The sequence below is a fragment of the Capricornis sumatraensis genome, chromosome 4 (assembly GCF_032405125.1).
Source record: "Capricornis sumatraensis isolate serow.1 chromosome 4, serow.2, whole genome shotgun sequence".
Taxonomy (NCBI): domain Eukaryota; kingdom Metazoa; phylum Chordata; class Mammalia; order Artiodactyla; family Bovidae; genus Capricornis; species Capricornis sumatraensis.
This window is the reverse complement of record NC_091072.1, coordinates 118247782-118269315: the sequence shown is the minus strand read 5'-3', so window position 1 is coordinate 118269315 and position 21534 is coordinate 118247782. Positions and strand designations below refer to the sequence as shown.

General features: G+C 49.8%; 1 protein-coding gene and 1 pseudogene across 1 annotated transcript; one reads left to right on the top strand and one right to left on the bottom strand.

Moving 5' to 3' along the window:
• Positions 1-1308: 1308 nt before the first annotated feature.
• Positions 1309-20081, top strand: LOC138078713 (apolipoprotein L2-like; the record flags this gene model as incomplete). The annotated part of the gene is given in 6 exon segments (XM_068971486.1): positions 1309-1333; positions 9108-9228; positions 12193-12380; positions 12383-13075; positions 16866-16924; positions 20007-20081. Coding segments are annotated over 6 exon segments (1161 nt in total), but the record flags the coding sequence as incomplete, so codon positions are not given.
• LOC138077978 (zeta-crystallin pseudogene) lies at positions 6046-8725 on the bottom strand (annotated as a pseudogene).
• Positions 20082-21534: the final 1453 nt, after the last annotated feature.

The window sequence follows — 21534 nt, the reverse complement described above, 5'->3', positions numbered from 1 at the left end:
AGAAAGCCTTCTCCAGCGATCAATGCAAAGAAATAGAGGAAAGCAACAGAATGGGAAAGACAAGAGATCTCTTCAGGAAAATTAGAGATACCAAGGGAACATTTCATGCAAAGATGGGCTCGATAAAGGACAGAAATGGTATAGACTTAACAGAAGCAGAAGATGTTAAGAAGAGGTGGCAAGAATACACAGAACTGTACAAAAAAGAGCTTCACAACCCAGATAATCAGGATGGTGTGATCACTCACCTAGAGCCAGACATCCTGGAATGTGAAGTCAAGTGGGCCTTAGAAAGCATCACTACGAACAAAGCTAGTGGAGGTGATGGCATTCCAGTGGAGCTATTTCAGATCCTGAATGATGATGCTGTGAAAGTGCTGCACTCAATATGCCAGCACATTTGGAAAACTCAGCAGTGGGCACAGGACTGGAAAAGGTCAGTTTTCATCCCAGTTCCAAAGAAAGGCAATGCCAAAGAATGCTCAAACTACTGCACAATTGCACTCATCTCACATGATAGCAAAGTAATGCCCAAAATTCTCGAAGCCATGCTTCAGCAATACGTGCACCGCGAACATCCTGATGTTCAAGCTGGTTTTAGAAAAGGCAGAGGAACCAGAGATCAAATTGCCAACATCTGCTGGATCATGGAAAAAGCAAGAGAGTTCCAGAAACACATCTATTTCTGCTTTATTGACTAAGCCAAAGCCTTTGACTGTGTGGATCACAAGAAACTGTGGAAAATTCTTCAAGAGATGGAAATACCAGGCCACGTGACCTGCCTCCTGAGAAATCTGTATGCAGGTCAGGAAACAACAGTTAGAATTGGACATGGAACAACAGAATGGTTCCAAATAGGAAAAGGAGTACATCAAGGCTGTATATTGTCACCCTGCTTATTGAACTTCTATGCAGAGTACATCATGAGAAACGCTGGGCTGGAGGAACCACAAGCTGGAATCAAGATTGCTGGGAGAAATATTAATAACCTCAGATATGCAGATGACACCACCCTTATGGCAGAAAGTGAAGAGGAACTAAAAAGCCTCTTGATGAAAGTGAAAGAGCAGAGTGAAAAAGTTGGCTTAAAGCTCAACATTCAGAAAACGAGGATCATGGCATGCGGTCCCATCACTTCATGGGAAATAGATGGGGAAATAGTGTCAGACAACCTTGGGGGGCTCCAAAATCACTGCAGGTGGTGACTGCAGCCATGAAATTAAAAGACGCTTACTCCTTGAAAGGAAAATTATGACCAACCTAGATAGCATATTCAAAAGCAGAGACATTGCCGACTAAGGTCTGTCTAGTCAAGGCTATGGTTTTTCCTGTGGTCAGGTAAGGATGTGAGAGTTGGACTGTGAAGAAAACTGAGCACCAAAAAATTGATGCTTTGAACTGTGGTGTTGGAGAAGACTCTTGAGAGTCCCTTGGACTGCAAGGGGATCCAACCAATCCAATCGAAGGAGATCAGTCCTGGGTGTTCTTTGGAAGGACTGATGCTGAAGCTGAAACTCCAGTACTTTGGCCACCTCATGCGAAGAGTTGACTCATTGGAAAAGACTCTGATGCTGGGAGGGATTGGGGGCAGGAGGAGAAGGGGACGACTGAGGATGAGATAGCTGGATGGCATCACCAACTCAATGGACATGAGTTTGAGTGAACTCTGGGAGTTGGTGATGGACAGGGAGGTCTGGCGTGCTGGGATTCATGGGATTGCAAAGAATTGGACCCGACTGAGTGACTGGACTGAACTTAACTGAACACCTCATATTTCAGCTAGGCTGTATCCAGGAGGGCAGATGGTGCCCTGCTGGTCCTGGACAGGAGGAGTAGCAGAGAAGAGACAGGGTCCCATGAGACCCCACGGACTGCAGCCCATCAGGCTCCTCTGTCCGTGGGGGTTTGCCAAGCCAGAATACTGGAGTGGATTACCATGCCCTCCTCCAGGGGATCTTCCCAACCCAGGGATCAAACCCACATCTCCCTCATTGCATGTGGATTCTCTCCTGACTGAGCCCCAGGGAAACCGAAATGGGTAACAGGGTTAGAATTGTCCATTTGTTTGTAGAAAAAATGACCACCAAAAGGTTTAATAGTATCTCTCTCTTAGGAGATTTATATCTTATGCTGCCGCCAGAGCTTCCAGAATTGCAGCTTAAAGAGAACTGTGGGAGCATAGACACAGTACAAAGGGTTGGAGTTAACTGGTAGCTATTTCATTTGAAATGCTAACTGGAGAAGTCTGTGTGTAAATACATTCGGTTGTCAATTCTTTTCTTGACTCCTGTTTCTTTTTGGTTTAGGTCCTTTGTTGTCTCTCCCATCTCCGTCTTGGTCATTTTTCCTTGAGAGCCTCGTTTCCCTCTCTGGGGCCTGGGAGCTAGTTGGGTTTTCCTTCCACCAAGCAAGATGAAGGTACAAACCTCTAAGAGAGTGGTGAAGATTAAGTCCCATTCCCAATGAAACACACATGGAACTTTCTAGAAAGGAGCCCGAAGAGAATTAGAGATCAGAGTAGATGAAACAAGGACCTCATTGCCCTTGAGGAAGTATATTCCCTTTCACTTAATTTGGGAATAATAAGATCTGACATAGAAAAAAAGAATGCAAGCAAAGTTTTATATAGGAAGAATGTTGCTTACACTATTATTTACATAAACAATTAGAAACAAGCTAAAGTTCAACAGTCAGCAGAGGACAGTAGAGAGGACTTGGCCCCATCCAGGTTCAGAGCATCCAGGGCAGGGCTGGGGGTACTCCAGGCCCTTGTGGCATAAAGGCTCTTGCAGAAACAAGGAGGATGTGGGCTGTGGGAGCTGTGTTCCTGATAGAGCAGGAACTTTATCAAGGCAGAGGCTCAAGCAAAGGAAGGGAGTTATCATTTGGCAATAAAAAGAGTCACTTGCCAACTAACAGCTACCCACAAACAGATATTTTTCTATATTAAAGGGAGTGCGAGCTCAGTCCCTTTTTGTGAACTGGGGACTGTAGCCCACCAGGCTCCTCTGTCCAGGCAATACTGGAGTGGGTCCCAATTCCTCCTCCAGGGGATCTGAGTTCTCAACTCGGGTATCCAATCTGTGTCTCTTGCATCTTCTGCCTTGGCAGGCAGATTGTTTACCACTGGGTCACCTGGGAAGCCCACTTTAAAGGGAGTAGAGCATAGTCATCACAAACCTGGGATTTGGATGAGAAAGGCTTGAGTTCAAGTCCAGGCTCTGGGACCAGCATGGAAACTTGGACTAATGGAAGTTCTGGTAAATTTCAGGAGCCTGCATGTCATAAACTCTGGATCAGTATTAGTCATTACCGAAGAATAAACAAAATGTCCCCAACCTCGTGGAATTTCCAGAGTATTCCTTCCTATCAGTTCTTGATTTTATTGCTCCTGTGACTTCACAGATGGCTGTCTCCTCTCTGATTACCTTCTCCTTGTGCCCCAACAGGACTCTGGCTTGGAGGGAGCTGGTGGGAGGTGAGTGACTTTCCTTAACCAGTGGCCAGCAGAGCCCAGGAGACAGAGAACCATGCTGGGTTAAGTCCATTGTGGCACTGGTGGCCGTCCCAGGGGAACCCACCAGAGACATTGCCCCTCACTGCTCTCTGCAGCCACTGCTCACTGGTGATGGAGCCCACCATCCGTTTTCTCATCCTCAAGGGTGAAGCCACACCTCCTTCAAGCCTGATTCAGGCAAAGAGGTGAAGGGACATCTGTGAAACCCTGCTGCTGCCACCACGAGCTTTAACATCTACCCCCCAGGCAATCGGCTGCCTCTTCTCTGGGCAGTTCCTACTTGTGACCTAGAATTGAGGGTGGTGGCTCCAGGCAGAGTTAACATACAGAGGAATCAAGAACCAAGAAGAGGATGGATATGCATCCTGGAGCTCCCCAGAGGGGCCACGTGAAGTTCCCCCAATGGGGGTGTGTCCACAGATCCTCTTTCCCAGTCCTCTCCTTGGGGAGCCACTTTCAAAGTGATCACTTCCTCCCCCACTACCCTCTTGCTAGTGACTCAGATGTGAGGCCAGGACAGCCCATGGGGAGGGGGAGAGCAGAGGGAGTCCCCAAGGCCAGGCAGGGCAGCAAGGGGGGTCCCCCAGCATCCCTGGAGCTCCTCCTGCCGTCTCCCTTGGCCTGAGCCTCCTCCTGCTCCCAGAGCCTGGGGCACCACCACAGACACCATTCCTTCAGCTCTCACCCTGCCGCCTGCCCAGCCACCCTGCAAGACTCAGCGGACGGTGAACTGAACCCTCGTCTGCCTTTGCCACCTCCCACCTGGAGGGGAGGGGTGACAGGTTTGTTCACAGGGTCACATCTGGCTCCACCTCTCCTTCAGCTGGTTGATCCCCTCCCCTGCCCATTCTGAGTGTCTGCGATTAGGATCCTCTCACATAGTGGTCTTACTCAATGGTGGGTGGTCCTAAACCCTTTTTGAAAATTAGGTAACATTGGTTTATCATGTTCTAGAAGTTTCTTGTGAACAACGCTGCACTTCTACTTCTGTGTATGCTGCAGTGTGCTGCTGTAGTCTGTGCTTAGATGCTCAATCGTTTTGACTCTTTGCAACCCCCATGGACTGCAGCCCACCTGGCCCCTCTGTCCATGGAATTCTCCAGGGAAGAATTTTGGAGTGGGTTGCCATGCTCTCCTCCAGCTGCAGCGTACTCACTACCAAAATTTAGTTGGAAAAATCCCTATGTCGCAGAATGAAGAAATCACAGGTTTAAATTAAGGGGGATTCAAAGTCATGTCCAAGAAGTGTCTGACACTTGACCTTGGGTTCCACCTCTGAGCTTTCTGCTCACTGGCCTTGGGCTGTCCCTTCTCCTGTCTGAGTCTCACGTTCTTCTTCTGTGAAATAAGAATAATGCCTCCATGTGTTCATGTACCAGGAAACACATCTTACATCGTGTCCCAGCCCCTCCCATATATATATATCTCCTAGTTGCCTATGTCTTACCTTCAGTTCCGTAACCTCTAGATCCCTGAAATCACACAGGGATTTTGGTCACTCATTTGAGCAGTGATCTTGCCCTGTACTGATCCGAGGTTAGTTATTTTCATTACATTATTTACCCCATTTCATGTGAATATTCTTTTGTTTCACTGCCAAAACACGGAGCACGCATGTGCAGGGTGCTGCCAGTCTCTGCTGGCAGCAGAAACTCACAAGTCACACACGCCTGGATTCTTTCTCTGTGAGTGTGTGCACGTGCTCATTGGTTCAGTCATCTTCAGTTCTTTGCGACCTCATGGACTGTAGCCCGCCAGACTCCTCTGTTCTTGGGATTTTCCAGGCAAGAATACTGGGAGTGGGTTACCATCTCCTATTCCAGGTGATCTTCCCAACCCGGGGATCAAACCCACGACTCCTGTGTCTCCTGCATTGGCAGGCGAATTCTTTACCATTGTAACACCCTAGAAAGCCCTCATTCTCTTTCTAAAAATTAAAATTGTAGATTTCTGAAGACGTCTAAATCCCAGGATTAGATAATGATTCTGGAGGGTTGGAAGCCCAAGATCATCAAGGTAGTGGCGGTTTCTGGTGAGACCTCTCCGCCTGGCTTGCAATTCCCAGCTGCCCTCTAACTGTGTCTTCACGTGGCCTTTCCTCTGGAGGAGGGGGCAGGAAGAGAGAGAATCTGGTGTCTTCTTTTCTTATAAAGACAACACTCTTATTGGATTAGGGGCTCACACTTATGACTTCATTTTACCTCAATTGCCTCTTTAAAGGCCCAGTCTTCAAATACAGTCACTGGGGGTTAAAGCTTCAACATATGAATTGGAGGGTGATGGTGGGAAAAGCAGTTCCATCCATAACCCCCGGTGACTCTACCAACAGTGCCCAGGTGATCGCTACTCAGGAAGATGAATTTCAACAATTTATGCTAAATAGCATTTTTTTAAAATTTTGCTCTAGAATTTGTTACAGTTATCATATTATGATAACAAAAGCAGATCATTCTTAAGGCATAAACTTTGTTTATTAATTTAAATAAAAATATACGATCCCTGTCACACATAGATGCAATTCTGAAAGGTTACTTCCATGAGTTGTGAGCGAATTTGGTATCCTTGGCCTCCAAAGAGAAGACTTCAACCTGGAGCCAGAGACAAGGCTGGATCACTCAGAGCTTTTTTGTAGTAGAGTTTTATTAAAGTGTAAACGGGGTAGAGAAAGCTTCTAACAAGGACTTCAAAAGGGGACAGAAAGAGTGCCCCCTTGCTAGTTTTTAGCAAGGCATTATATACCTGATAGCAAGCTGCTGATCGGATAAAAGAAATGCCTCAGACAGAGAGTGCTGTACCAGGCTCCTCTCCCACAACGTGCATTTTGAGATAGAATGGCACCTCCGGCCATAAAACAATTGACATGAATCTTGAAGAAAGGCAGATTTCCAAGCAAATGAATAGTTTCAATAACACAGCTTAAGAAAAACATTTCCATGAGAAATACACATTGGTTAGCTCAAGGTCTGAGAAAAAGTTAAGTTCAGGGGGCACCAGGTAGCGTCATGGCAACACAGGATTACCAGGAGCCTTTTAATCTCATGTAGATAAGGGGGAAACGTCTGCCACTCGCAGTTTATTTCCTCCTGCCACGTGGGGACCCCTGTCCTTCCTCCCTGACTGTAATCCTTTGTTTCTCCCCTTCTCATTTAGGAGAATATGGCTACTAGGGAAAAAGGTGGCAATTCTTTTCAGACTGCTTTGAGCTGGCCAGGGACACAGACCCTAAATTGTTGAGGCAGCATGTTCTGCTTACCCTCATATTGAGGATCTTTGATCCAGGAGGCCCCAAGTAATAGTTGGAGAAGGCTGTGGCATGTGCCATTTGTAACTTGAAAGCCTTCATGCGGCTAGAAACAAGTTGAACCAATCAGTGCGTATATATGTGGAAACCATGCACCTGATGTGCTAAGTCACTTCATCCTGTGCGACTCTTTGTAGCCCTATGTACTGTATGTAGCCCGCCAGGCCCCTCTGTCCTTGGGATTCTCCAGGCATAAATACTGGAGTGGATTGCCACGCCCTTCTCCAGGGGATCTTCCTGACCCAGGGGTCAAGCCCACATCTCCTACATCTGCGCTGGCAGGCAGAATCTGTACCACCAGCGCCTCCTGGAAAGCCCAACTACGCACCTAGTATCATATTCCACCAGAGAGAAGGCTGATGTCCTCAGAGAGTACATGGGTCATTGGTAGCTAGTAACTAACCTAGTGATAGCATAAAATACTGGGGAATATTGGAAAACTAACAGATTTCTCTGGACATGGTTTATCTTGTCCTTCTGAGACACCTGTAGATCTAGATGAGATTAGTTTAGAAAAGGGTCTCATTTAGTTCAGAGAATCGTCAGAGTCCAGTATAGTTCTGGGCTAATCAGAGACTAAAGAACCTTTGTAAAGAGAACTAGGCTTGGGAATCAAGAGTCCTATTTTGAACTAGCATGTTTTAGTCAAAGGTATGGAATTCATGATAAGCATTGGTTAGGAATTTCTGTAACGTCCTCCAAAGCCAAGTGACCACTAACATCCTATTTCCTACTATTCCTTGATGAGAGGTAGAAGGCATAAGAATATTCCCAGCTCTAAAATAAACTGCATTCCAACGCCTATGAATCCTAAGATAAATATCTTTTTAAATGGAAGAAACTCACTGAATCAAATGATTGCTAAGCAGAGCAAATGCAGTGTACATAAAACTAAGGTAAGAAACCTCTTAATTACACAGGAAATCAATGGAGGGATTAATGATTTTAAGAGGAGAATCATTTCTCCTGTGGCCCCACTGCTGTGAATGATATCTTCATGAGCCTGGGCCCCCTTCTCCAGTGAATACCGGGGACCTATTACTAGTCTCAACTAACCAATTCATTCCGGCTTGGAGGGCTGCTGCAAAATGCTGGAATTTCTCCTTGGAGGTTGAAGGGAGAGCTACTCCTCTTATGCTAGATTCCTTTGTCATGGATCCTGTGGATTTATTTTACTAGGACCTCTGCAGCCAACAACTATTACTCGTCCTCCATGTGACAAAAAATTTAAATATTTGCTAAATTTGACATTAGCAAACATTTCAATAATCACATCAACTCTTTCTTCACTGACAGATTTCTTAGTTTTATCAATATTATTAGCTTCTTTGTGATTAAACACTTTGTGGGCTTCATTTTGGAAAGCAATCTTTTGTCCTTCCTCAGTAGTGGCTGTGCCCAAAATCTTTAAGCCGTAAGCTCTAACCATGTGGCATGCTGCTCTTCCAGCTCCTCCACCTGCCCCAGAACACTTCCTCCAGCTTTCACGGGCACTGCGGAGCAGACTCGATAAGCAGTATAACATGAGATGCTGGTGGCAGCTTCTTGTTTAAAGTCCAGTTTTTTGGGGGAAGTGTGTAAACAGTGTGAAGGGCTCCCAGAGCAAACTGGTGTTGCCCCCAGAGACCGTCCTGGTAGTGAATATCACCTTTCTTGCAAGCAGGTACAATCTCTCCAGCAGCTTCTACTATCCCAGCCACATCTCAGCTAGGAGTAGAAGGTAGAAGTGGTTTTATACTGTGAGTGCAGGAGCGGATATATGCGTCCACTGGGTTATACCACATGCTTGGACTTTGGGGAACCAGGTGGTCTTTCAGAATTGGTACAGCAACATCCAGCTGGAGTTTCAGCACTTCGGGTCCACCCAATTCAAACACTCAATAGCTCTCTTCAACTTCTGTCGCCATGGTTATCTAGATACCTGTTCTAGAGTGGATTGCCAAAATCTGTGAGCCCTCCCCCAGGTTACACAGGGTTAAAAAAAAAAAAAAAAAGCTTCCCAATACCATTTATGATCCACCACAAAATCTCCTGCGCTTTCCCAGTGACTCAGACAGTGAAGAATCTGCCAGCAATGTGGGAGATCTGGATTTTATCCCTAGGTTGGGAAGATCCCCTGGAGGAGGCAATGGCTACTCACTCCAGTATCCTTGCTTGAAGAACCCCATGGACAGAGGAGCCGGCTACAGCCCACGGGGTCACAAAGAGTCAAATAAGACTCAGCGACTAACACTTTCCCTTTTTCTCTTCACAAACTCTTCTAACCTCATTCCCTTTCCTTTCATCTAGATATTGAGATCTTTTTTGAGGATGTTGCTGAGTGTCTCTGGGACATACTGAGCAGAGAGGAACTGCTTCTCCTGCTGACTGAATTCCTGGAGAAAATTGAGGCTAATGCTGGTTTGTCCAGGTAACCTGTACAGCTGTATTGGTGTGTCAGGAAGGTCACCCACACCCCGTAGCACCAGACTAGAGTTGTGCTAGCAGGCACACCTCCTCCAAGCAGGACCCTATGGTGCACGTTGAAGATGTTCCTTCTCAACATCTCATGAAGAATGTTTCCTCCATGGCATTTGCTGGCATTGAACAACCTCAGGTTGAGAAAAGATGAAACCTGCAAGGAAGGGGCAGGTTATGTGACCTTGGACAAATTACCGAGCTATTCTCTGCGTTAGCTTCCTCATCTGTTCAGTTTTATTGTGAGGATACTGAGATCATGCAAGCAACGATGACTGACACTGAGTAGGTACTCAATCAATATTAACATTTAAAAAGCTCGTTGGGAAGAATTTTCTCTCTGGTGATGAGAACCAAGCAGAATTTCCTTTGGGGCAAGTCAGGAAATCCTGACGCCATCGTTTGTGTTACTCTGGCTTCTGCCTAGATAAAGCCTTTCTAGTCCCCATCTTGGGAACTGTACCAAGCCTGCAGGATCCTGCTGGCCCATAAAGCAGAGAGGCTGGAGAAGAACTGGGCGGAGCTGGTGGGATCCTGGATCTAGCCCTGCCCGGCTCCTCAGCTCTGGGCTTATGTGTTAGAGTTTCAGATTTTCATGGCTTCCCTGGTGGCTCAGATGGTAAAGCGTCTGCCTGCAATGCAGGAGACCTGGGTTCCATCCCTGGGTCGGGAAGATCCCCTGGAGAAAGAAATGGCAACCCACTCCAGTATTCATGCCTGGAAAATCCCATGGACCAAGGAGCCTGGTGGGCTATAGTCCATCAGGTCACAAAGAGTCGGACACGACTGAGCGACTTCACTTCACTTCACTTCAATGGGAATAGTAAATTCAATCTGATGGACTATGGTGATGGCCTCAGAGTGAACTACAGGGTCAGAGATGGGGAACCAAGTGCAATCATCTCGTCCAAAGGCCCAGGGAGGCCTGGACCAGGGTCAGACCCAGGGTCAGGGTGGAGCAGAGGGTCCAGGCTGGAGGACGAGCAGGCGGGCTTGGGCAGCAGGACCGGGACTAGAGTGGGGAGAGTGGGCCCCGAGGACACGGTCCTGAAGAGACTGTGACCCTAGCAGAGGTCCCCTGAGTGGGAGGGGGGACATTTCTTCCCTCCCTGATGGGATCCCCTCATGCTGGGCTAGAGGGCCCTGGGTGACCGTGTCTGCACACCCTGCCTGGACCTGGGTTCTCACTCCATCTGGGACCCTCTTCTAATCTCCATGGAGTCTCCCTGACAGTGGAAGGCCATGTGGCTCAGTGAGCCCTCCAGGGTCACAGTAAGTGGCTGTGATTGCGTGTCATTTGAGGGATTCTGAGGAGCCTCGCACTTCCCCACTGATGAGGAAAGCACTTCCTCCACCCGCGGTGCAAGTGCTGGTCTCCTCAGGCTCAGCTGTTCAGATGGGCGTTTCCTCAAGTCTCGAACCTTTAGAGGATCCACAAAATTCCACAAGGGCTAGATCCTGGATCTAGCGCTGCCCAGCTCCTGGGTTCTGGGCTTATGTGTTAGAGTTTCAGATCTACATGTATCCAATGGGAATAGTAATTCAACCTGATGGACTATGCATCCTTGGGATGCAGGCTTACAAGGCTGTCACAAATTAACTTGTGACACCCGAGAGGTCAGGGGTGCTGAGTGCGGGTCAGGGGTTAGTGAGGTGGGCTGCAGAGACAAGGGGAACCAGCAACACATCTCCTGATCTCCAGGCAGCTGGGGCAGTGGACAGACTCAAAGACCTGCTGCTGGGAAGGCCAAGGACACAAGCCTTAGAAGACAGCAGATGGCAGACTAAAGGACTGTAAAGGCGCCTTCTAGTTCTGACTTTGGGCTTTTTTTTTTTTTTCTCTACAAATTCTAAGTCACAGAGACAGCTAATCTGCGAAGGATGAGGGCACAGTGCCCAGGATTATGCTTTCATTTGAACCAATGGCAAATTTAGGGGATCCCCAAAACCACCCTCAGGTTTGAGAATTCTCTATAGAGCAGACAGGACTCACTGAGAACCATCCTGATCCCAGTGTATTCAGGAAGCCTGTGGGTTTCCATCAGACTCTTTCCATAGGGCAGAGTCTGGGCGGATTTCACACCCGAAGCTTCTATTGTCTCCAGGATGCGTTACTGTTCTGGAACTCGGGGTATGGCAGGGACAACGGAACACTGCCTGCCAGGGACACTCACCCATTAAAAAAAAAAATTATCCTGACTTGTGGTCTCCAGCGCCTCCCTGAGGTCAGACTAATGTCCTAGAGTCCAGCTCCTCCAGAGGCCCCATCACATGTCTCCTAGTCAGACTGAACAGTGGCCAAAAGGCCCAGGCAGACAAGGACACTCATATCAACCAGAATATTCTAGGGCTTAGGGACCACTTCCCAGTAGCCAAGGGCAAAGATCAGGTTGACCCCTCAATACACACTGAGGCCCTTGAATGCAGGCTTTCTGCTCTAATCCCTCTTCTCTTTGTTTCTCTGTGGAGTTCCCACTCACCAACTCTTTCGAAGTGCTGGTGACGCCCTGCCTCTGAGACATCCCTACCAAATGCGTTTTTGTTTTTTTTCTTTTGACTGAGCAATGTGGCTCGTGGGATCCTTGGTCCCTGACCAGGGACTGAGTCATGCCCGAGGCAGTGGGAGTGCAGAGTCATAACCTCTGGATCACCAGGGAATTCCATCAAATATCTCTCTTGAGTTACGCGTATCCTAAGGTGACTTTTGTTTATCTGTTAGAGGATTGAAGAAGTATATGGAGCATCTACAAGGTATAAAACCTGTGTTTAATGTTGAAAGAGGAAATTTTACTTTTGTAGATTTCTTTTCTAATTGATTTAGAGCACTCTCTCTGTATTTATGCAGAACAGACGTTTTTGAACCTATTTTACAGACAAGCAAACTGCCTTTCTAACCCCTTGACCTTCATTGTTACAGGGAAGACATGAATGCACTACACGAATATCTGAATGAACTGGAAAGATACTTGGCTGGGAAGGAGCAAGAAACGCTCCCAGAAGAGCAGCTGGATAGGAAGAGGTTTCTGAAGAAGTTTCCTCGGGTGACACAGCCACTGGTGGAGCTCAAAAGCAAGCTCCGGGAGCTTGCAGACAGTGTTGGAAAAGTCCCAGGGACTGTACCATCTCCAATGTGGTGGCCCGCAGCACCGGCACTTTATCTGGCGCCCTGACCATCCTCGGCCTGGCTCTGGCACCCGTGACAGCGGGGGCCAGTGTGGCACTCTCAGCCACTGGAATAGGGCTGGGAGCAGCGGCTGCTGTGACCGCTGTGTCCACCAGCATCGTGGAGCATGTGAGTAGATCATCAGCAAAAAACAAAGCCAGTCAATTGATGTCAATTGGTGTCAAGAAGTGGAAGGTGCTCCTAGAGGTATTCAAGAGCAACCCCCAAATTGTTCCCACAACAGAGAAATTGGCAGAAGCCGAGAAACACCTTGAAATAAATATACATTCCATGGAGACAGGTGAAGCCAACCCTGACTCTCAGGTCAGTGCAAACGTCTACCTGAGCCCTGGGAGAATCGCAGCCCCAGCCATCCAGCAGGTAGAGGCAGGTTTCAAAGGCTCGGCTTTGGCAGTTACCAAAGGAGCCCGGATCGCGGGGGCGGCCACTGCAGGGCTCTTCCTCCTGGTGGATGTGGGCTTCCTGGTGAAGGAGTCAGTGCACCTGCACAATGGTGCAAAGGCAGCATCGGCTGAAACCCTGCGGCAGCGGGCCAGGGAGCTGGAGAGGAAGCTGGAGGAGCTCACCCAGATCTACAGGCGTCTGCAAGAGGAGCCCACTCCACCACCCCCAGAGAGTGAGGGTGCAGGGACACATTCAGGGTCCAGGTGCGGAGGCACATTCTCAGGGAAGAAAGGAGAGTGAGACAAACTTGTTGGAGCTGAGGGTTAGGAAACTGGCATTTCTGCAGCTGAGCCCAGGAGGGGAGGGGTGAATGTAGGTGATAGATGGGGAGAGAGGAGGAGCCTGGATTAAGAGAGGAAGGGGGACTGCAGAATGGGCGAGGGCAAGGGAGAAACCTCTTATTTTTTTCACACTATGAACTTTCTATTTGTATTGGGGAATAGTCGATTAGCAGTGCTGTGATAGTTTCAGGTGAACAGTGTAGGGACGCAGCCATTCACATGCATGTATCCATTCTCCCCCTAACTCCCTTCCCTTCAGAAGCCACGTGCTTTGAACTAAAGATGACATGGTGCAGATTAACGGGAGAAGTAGGAGAAGGCAATGGCACCCCACTCCAGTACTCTTGCCTGGAAAATCCCATGGATGGAGGAGCCTGGTGGGCTGCAGTCCATGGGGTCTCCAAGAGTCGGACACGACTGAGCGACTTCACTTTCACTTTTCACTTTCATGCATTGGAGAAGGAAATGGCAACCCACTAAGTGTTCTTGCCTAGAGAATCCCAGGGATGGGGGAGCCTGGCAGGCTGCCGTCTATGGGGTCGCACAGAGTCAGACACGACTGAAGTGACTTAGTAGCAGCAGCAGGGGAACTAGCAACGAGACACAGAAATACGGAAGGGCTGAAAATGGGGGATAGGCAGAGAGGCAGGACGGTTGGGATCCAGGAGAAGTGGCAGGGGCTGCTCTCTCGCCCTTCCCGGGTCCGATGCCCCTGCAAGAAGAGTCTCCCCCTGGCGGTGGCCTCTAGCCCGACTTCTCCAACAACTCGCCTTTGAACCCAGCATTTTATCTTAAGTAGGCTGTGGCTTCTTTTGTCTGCTTGCTTCTTTAATTGAAGTAGAGTTGATTTACAATATTCTGTTAGTTCAGGTGAATATCGAAGTGATTCAGTTATACATAATCTGTGTATATATCTATATTCTTTTTAATTTTTTCATTACAGATTATTATAAGATACTGGCTATTATTCCCTGTGTTATACATAAAGTCCTTGTTTTTTAATCTATTTTATGTATGGTAGTGTGCATCTGTTAATCCCATACTCCTAGTTTACCCCTCTCCCTCTTTAGTAACAAGTTATGTTTTCTATGACTATGAGTCTGTCTTGGTTTGTTCATAAGTTCATTTGGACTCTTTGTTTTTGGCCATGCCTAGCAGTTTGTGGGATCTCAGATCCCCAGTGTGGGATAAACGTGGCCATAGCAGCTAAACCCACCAAATTCTAGCCACTAGAGCACCAGGCAACCACCTAGACTCCTTCTTAGATTCCCATGCAAGTGATATTACACATCTGTCTTTTCTGCCAGACTTACTTCTTTGAGCATGATCACCTCTAGATCCATGCATGTCACTACAAAAGGCATTCTTCATCCTTTTTATGGCTGAGTGATATTCCGCCGTGTGTGTGGACCACATTGTCTCTATCCCTGCATCTGCTGACGGACATTTAGGTTGCTTCCATGTTTTGGCTATTGTAAATAGTGCTGCTATGAACATGGGGTGTGTGTATCTTTTCCAATTGGAACTTTTTCTTTTCCAAATATATGCCCTGAATGGGATCGCTGGATCACAGGATAGCTCAATTTTTAGTTTTTAAGGAACTTCTTTACTGTTTTCCATAATGGCCACACCAATTTATATTCTCAGCAACAGTGTAGGAGGCTTGCCTTTTCTCCACATCATCTCCAGTACTGATTGAGGACTTTTACTTGATGGCCATTCTGATTGGTAGGGGGTGATCCCTTATTGTAGTTTTGATTAGCATACACAGAGGATGAGCTGGTTGGATGGCATCACTGACTCAATGGAGATGAGTTTGAGTAGACTCCGGGAGTTGGTGATGGACAGGGAGGCCTGGCGTGCTGTGGTCCATGGGGTCGTGAAGAGTCGGATGCGACTGAGCGACTGAACTGAACTGAACTGAACTGAATACTCAGCAGTGTTCAGCCTCTTTACATATGCTGGCTAGCCATCTGTGCATCTTCTCTGAAGAACGGTCTGTGTAGAGCTTCAGGCAGTGGCTTCCTGATGACCGTGGTGGTAGTGGTGGTGGTGGTGGCAGGGGTGTGGCAACACAGTGGATGGAGCATCTGGCAAGCATCCTGGTGCCCTTTGAGTTCAGGGTGCACCGAGAGACCGACAAAATTCCCATGAAATTCCCAGTGTTGTGTAGGAACAGGGATTGATTTGGGAAAAACAGAAACAAAGATGAAAGCAGAAGGCATCAACAGGTCAAGGAACTATGCGGTGTGTCAAGGGGATCAACCAGCCTGGGGTCAACAGACAAGGCCTCTCTGACTCTCAATTTCCTCCTCAGTTGGGGATGAAGCAGAACAAGGTATTTAGGACCATCTGCCTCTCTCCACATTGTGTTCCACAGACTTAGTTCAATAAATATGAACTGACTTACTATGGCTTGCTTGCATTGACTGATGAGCTCAGCTGGGCTCCGGATGCCTGCCCTCCTTCCCCGGGAGCCTGTCGCCCAAGGTCTCAGGGCGCACGTCCTCCATAGCTCCTCCTGCCTGCCCTCTGGGCTCGCATAAAGTCATTTCTCTCAGACCCTGGAGCCCCCAGGCCCATGGGACACACGGGGGCGCCCATGTCGTCTGACTTGGGCTAAGCACAGGGATGCTCCTCCTCCAGCCCTGGGGACAAGGATGAACACGGGGCACCCAAAGGTGATTGAGAGCTGAGGGCTTGTGTGCAGGTGTGAGTGGGGGTCAGCCGTAAACAGAGGGGAGAGAGAGAGCACACACCTCATCCAGGCAGCCTTCACATTTCACCAGGACTCCTGCAGGAACTTCCAGAACAGTTTTCCTGTGCTTATCTGGGGGCAGTGCCCTGCCTCACCTGTCTATTTCCCACATAGAGCTAGAATGACTCTTAAGAATATTGGTCTTACCCCTACCTGCTTCCCCTCCTCCACAGCTGCCTATGACTCTGAGCACAGACACTCAAAGCCTCCCTGCAGCCTAGCCTGCTGGAGCCTGTGGTCCCCCAAGGGCAGAGCTGGATGCCAGGCTCACTCCATTCCCAGGAGCAGGACTGAGGGGCTGGGGGAAGTAGGCAGGAAGGAGAGAAAGTCTATCCAAGGCCATGTTCTGACCTGGTCACCCATCTGGGATTGCACCTGCCACGACCTTCTGAGGAGCTGTAATGGGATGCCTCAGGTTCCTCCTCTCCAGGGAGGAAAGGGGAGCATCTGGGTGTAGCTCTCACCCCCTTGGGCTTGCTCCACAGGGCACCAACTCTCTGCGTTTCCACGTGTGGAGCATGGGGGCACCTAACAGTCTCCCACACCTGGAGCCCAGGATAGGAAGCCAGAGACTTGGGACCTGGAAATGATCCCAGGACATCTCCTAAGTCCCTCCACATGTGCTGCAGAGCCTTCTCCACACTTTTGTCCAAACCTCCCTCGGAAGACTTTCCTCAGTGCCTCTGACTCCCTCTCAGCCCATGTTTTCCTGAGGCTTCAACCAGTCCTCTCATTCCTTCTTGAAGATGTCAGCAGTCATGGCCATCGCCTGCCTGACCTTCAGAAATGTGAGCTCATTCCTTCATCGGTTCTTCATCAGTTCCTGAAGAATTCCCATCCTGCCCAGACTTCTCTGGGCAGGGTTTCTGGCACTGGGTACAGAACCATTCTGTGTCCACCCCCATCTCCCCCTGAACCCTTAGAGCTGGACTCCAGTGAGCTCAATGTGCGGCTGATGCAATTCCACGGTGACCTGTGTCAGGTGAGATCCTTGTGGTTCTGAGCAACAGAAACCGCGTCTGGCTAAGTGAGCACAGAAGAGGATGCACTGAGAGGGAAGAAGTCCAGGTCAGAGGATAGAAAGAATCCCAAATGTGCACAGTTCAGGGAGGACAGGAAGAAGGACATGTCCCCCTCCAGGATCCCATAGTCTGTCCCCTGAGGTCCCATGAGCAGGGGGCTTAGGTCCAAACACCTGGAATCCCAGTGTCAAGTTCCTAAGAGACTGAATAACTTGGGCCTGGGGACAGTATCCTTGGACTAATAGTTCAGGCTGAAGGATGAGGAAGATGAATGAGTAACAGGGACCCGAACCTTGGGGGAAAATCTCAGGTAGAGAGGCTCCAGACTGAGTGCTTCCTGAACGCACACGTGCCCTCTGCCCAGACCAACAGACACTCTCCTCACGCTGTTCTGGGTCCCAGCACCCCACACACAACAGCAAGTGCACCACCCACTTCCCCAGCTGGAGACAAACACGAATCACCTCCACCTGCTGCATCTGCAGGGATGTCAGGGGTGAAGGGCCCCAGCATGATGCCAGTGCTTCTCCTGGTCCATCAGGCTCCTTTCCCAGTACTCTGCATGTATATTATGTATGTGCAGCAACAGGGAGTGCAGTAGAGACCCCGGCCCCCAGGAACATTGCTCCCCCGATCCCAGTCTTCACTGGGTCCCACTCCCTGTTCCTCTTTCCTGCGGGGAAATTCTCCCCTGTGGAGCCTGGGCTGGGCCATCGCTGTGTCAGCACTGTCACCTGGGTCCTAATCAGAACCTCACTGCACCTCTGAGAGCAGGTGCCTGTCACCCCAATGGAGGACAGGAGGAAGCTGGGCCCAGGGACCAGGAGAGTGGCTGAGGCCCTGCCTGGGAAGCCATCCTGGGTGGGCCTTCTGGGTGCCTTGAGCTTCCTCCCTGATCCAAGTTGAGCTGATTGGTCGGGAGAACGTAGGGTGTCCTGTTCCAGGAGGAAGTGAAGCCAGCATGTGGTGTTTCTGTAACTCAGCTCAGCCTGGGTCCAGCGCAGAGTACTCACCCCCGTGGGAGCCCAGACCATGCCGCTGTCTGTCCCCACCTGCTGTCCTGTCCCCCATGGGGAGAGGTGGCCAGGATGTGTGCTGCACACACGTACCTACCACACAGGACCTGAGTGCCTCCGGGCAGAGCCTCTGTTGATAGTTTCGCGTTTCTCTCATGCCTTGGTGCTGGGCATCTTTAAGATCCTGCTCCCATTTCTCAGAAATGCCTGGAAGTTCTCATTAACTTGTTCTTTTTTAAAGGGTGCTGTCCTGGACCTCATACCAGTGATGACTGCTGAGTCTGGGCAGAGCCCTCCCTCCAAAGATAGGGACATTGCTTTTGAAAGACAGCAGACGTGTTATGCCCAACCGTTCTTTAACCTGATAATTAAAGAAGCTGTATATTTCATTATGAAAACACTACAACTAACGGTTCAGATTCAGAAAATGGGGTAAAACTTAGAGAAGTAAAAGAATTCCCCCAGTGAGATTATTGGACATCTCCCTACAGTGCAGCTATGTTTCTAGAAGCAAATCTCAAAAATCTTGTCATTTCTTCTGTACATACTTCAGTTCATCCCTATATTTTAAAAAGGTCTTTGCCTGGTGGCCAGACCCTAAAGAGTCTGCCCATAATGCGAGAGTTCATATCCCTGGGTTGGGAAGACTTCCTGGAGAAGGGAATGGCAACCCACTCCAGCATTCTTGCCTGGACAATTTCATGGACAGAGGAGTCTGGCGAGCTACAGTCCATGGCTTTACAAAGACTTGAACACAAGTGAATGGCTAACACTTTGCAAATGTCTAAGTTCGCTCTGCCCATATTGTTGCAATTTAGGGTCTTGCAACTTCCTTCATTTTAAATAACACGGCAGTAAACATATTTGCGTATGAAGTTTTCCCCTCATCTTTGAGGCTGTTTTTCTGGGGGTGGGCCCTGCAGATGACATTGTTGGGGTAAAGGGAATGAGCGCTTAAAGGCTCCCTGTGTCTGACCCATCCCCCACGCCCCACCGCCACCCGCCCCGGGTGTCCCTGCAGGCTGACTTCGTCATCGAGCTTTGGCCAAGGCCACCTATGAGCTCATGGTCACACCGCCTGGCGCACAGCCTCCAGTGGCTGGATCCCAGGGCGTGGACCTAATTGAATGGGGGTGTCCTCAGTCTGTGGAGGGCCTGGCTTAGACAAAATCTGGTTCTTCTCAGCAAATTGTGTTGCTTGCACAGAGTGTCTAACAGTTGGTTACACTCGGATGCTGGGTTACACCCAGTCTGGGCCCAGCCTCCTCGTCAATGACAGTTGTTGAGAGACTTGCCCTGTCACAGCGCTGCTCCCGAGCCACTTGTGGCCCTTGCGTGCCATCCTGCACCTGGCCCCACTTTCTTGGCTTCCCTTGCTTCGCTCCTTAGCTTCCTAAGTATGTTGAAGCCCCTCTTGACTTTAAACTGCCTGTTTAAAGAAACACTTTCTCTAATTACTGAAGGCAATGGCAACCCACTCCAGTACTCTTGCCTGGAAAATCCCATGGATGGAGGAGCCTGGTGGGCTGCAGTCCATGGGGTCGCTAGGAGTCAGACACGACTGAGCAACTTCACTTTCACTTTTCACTTTCATGCACTGGAGAAGGAAATTGCAACCCACTCCAGTGTTCTTGCCTTGAGAATCCCAGGGACGGGGGAGCCTGGTGGGCTGCCGTCTCTGGGGTCACACAGAGTTGGACATGACTGAAGCGACTTAGCAGCAGCAGCAATGTACCAGAGCCCCAATATCCACTGCCACCTTTGTTAGAAATGCACAGGGACAGAGACGCCAGCAGGTAAAATCCCTTCAGGGCCCAGGTTCTGTGTTTCTCTGCAAGTCTGACTCCTTACCAGTCCCGTGCTGGCCCCCACATGCCCCCTTCCTGGCATCCCTTCACCCCACTTTCCCTGCACCAGGAGAAGTCTGTGTGCAGAGCATTAAGACCGATCCAGGGCCTTGGTCTTTCTCTAGGACTCTGTGGTGGCTGGGGTGGCATGTGGTCAGCGGCCAGCTCTCCTCTTCTAGATCAAGGCCCTGGAGATCGAGAGCAACCTGTACCACATGGGCCAGAGCAAGGCTTTCTTTGGGCTACCGTGCTAGCCCACCTGGAAGAGGAGTGGGACCTAAAGACCACTGACATCATCATTGGCTTCCAGGCCTGATGCAGGGGCTACCTGGCTGGGAAGTGAGTCCCAGGACGCCCACCACCAGCCCAGGGCCCCCAGCTGTCCTGTGTGGAGGCACTGAGGAAGCAGGGCCTGGCCGCCCTCACCCAGGCAGGTGTCCCCTGGGGAGGCCCACATGGCTTTCCCGCCCCGCTGCTTCCTGGAGTTCTGCATGAGGTTTAAAATGAGCAGGTGGGAGGGGTGAATGTGCTCCGATTTTCCCTTCAGAAAAACCCCTGCCTCCCGCTGTTCCTCTCTGTGTCCCTCCTGTAGGTGTGACACCCAGAGCTGGCTGTCCCCAGAGGACGCTGAGCTCTGGGGAATAGGCATCCTTGAGTTCCAGCAGCTCCTGTGGGGTCAGAGGCAGACTTGTGCAGGTCAGTGGGCAGGGCAGCTGCCCGTTTGCCCCTTGACTCCTCTGTGTCTGGGCTCTGGGGTGTCTGTCCTGGCCTGAGCCCTGAGCTCTGGGAACACAGTGTCAAATGAATGTTTGCAGGACGTGAGCTGCTGACATTCTCCCACCAAACACAAGTCCCTGAGTTGCTGGAACAAAGCTCCCACCTCTTCCCTCCTCTCAGCTCCCTTACATGCAAAACACATCAGATACATAACAGTTGGCTTTAAGACCAAACTACAGTTGGTTATCCTCATGGAATAATCTCCTGTCCCTCCCTCCAACCTGGGGGGAGGGGACCATAATGGCCCAGGGACTTTTCCTGGGGTGAAGCCGCCCTGAGGGAAGGGCAGGGGGGCCTCCATGGGGCATCCAGGTCCTCTGCAGTCACTTCTGCTTGAGGCAAACCGAGAAGTTCACCAGCAGTCCAGCTGCAGGCTTCTCAGACTGTGGGAACTTGAGCTGCATTTCTTCATCTGTGAAACGGAGCCAGCACTCCTAGAGCTGATGTGAGATTCAACAGGAAAGGCGTGGACGGTGCGAGCACAGTGCCTGCCACTCGCTCAGCCCCGCCCACAGAGGCTCTTTGCTCAGGAACCAAATGGAGGCAGGGCCAGCTCTCCGTTGCAGACTTCTCTGAGTCTCCAGGACACTGGTTTCTGATACAAGTCTTCCATTTGGAGAGGAAAAAAATCTGTTGTCAGGTGGAGATAAGCCGAGGTAGAAAAGGGCAGCGTGCTCTCAGCCCTTCCCATGAACTTCTGTATCCACCTTATGGCAGAGACCACCAAGGCTGGGCCTCCTCCTGTGGGCCACCGGGACTAAAGGTGCTAGTTCCGTCCCTGCCAGCAGGGCTCAGTCTAGAGGGATCTGATCAAAAGGGGTGGGGGGAAGGGCACGGACAGAGTGGCTGAGGGATGACCTTAGGCCCCTCTTCCAGGCACCACGAGAGCAGAACAGGAAACAGTGGACTCGGAGGGCTTCTCAGAGGAGG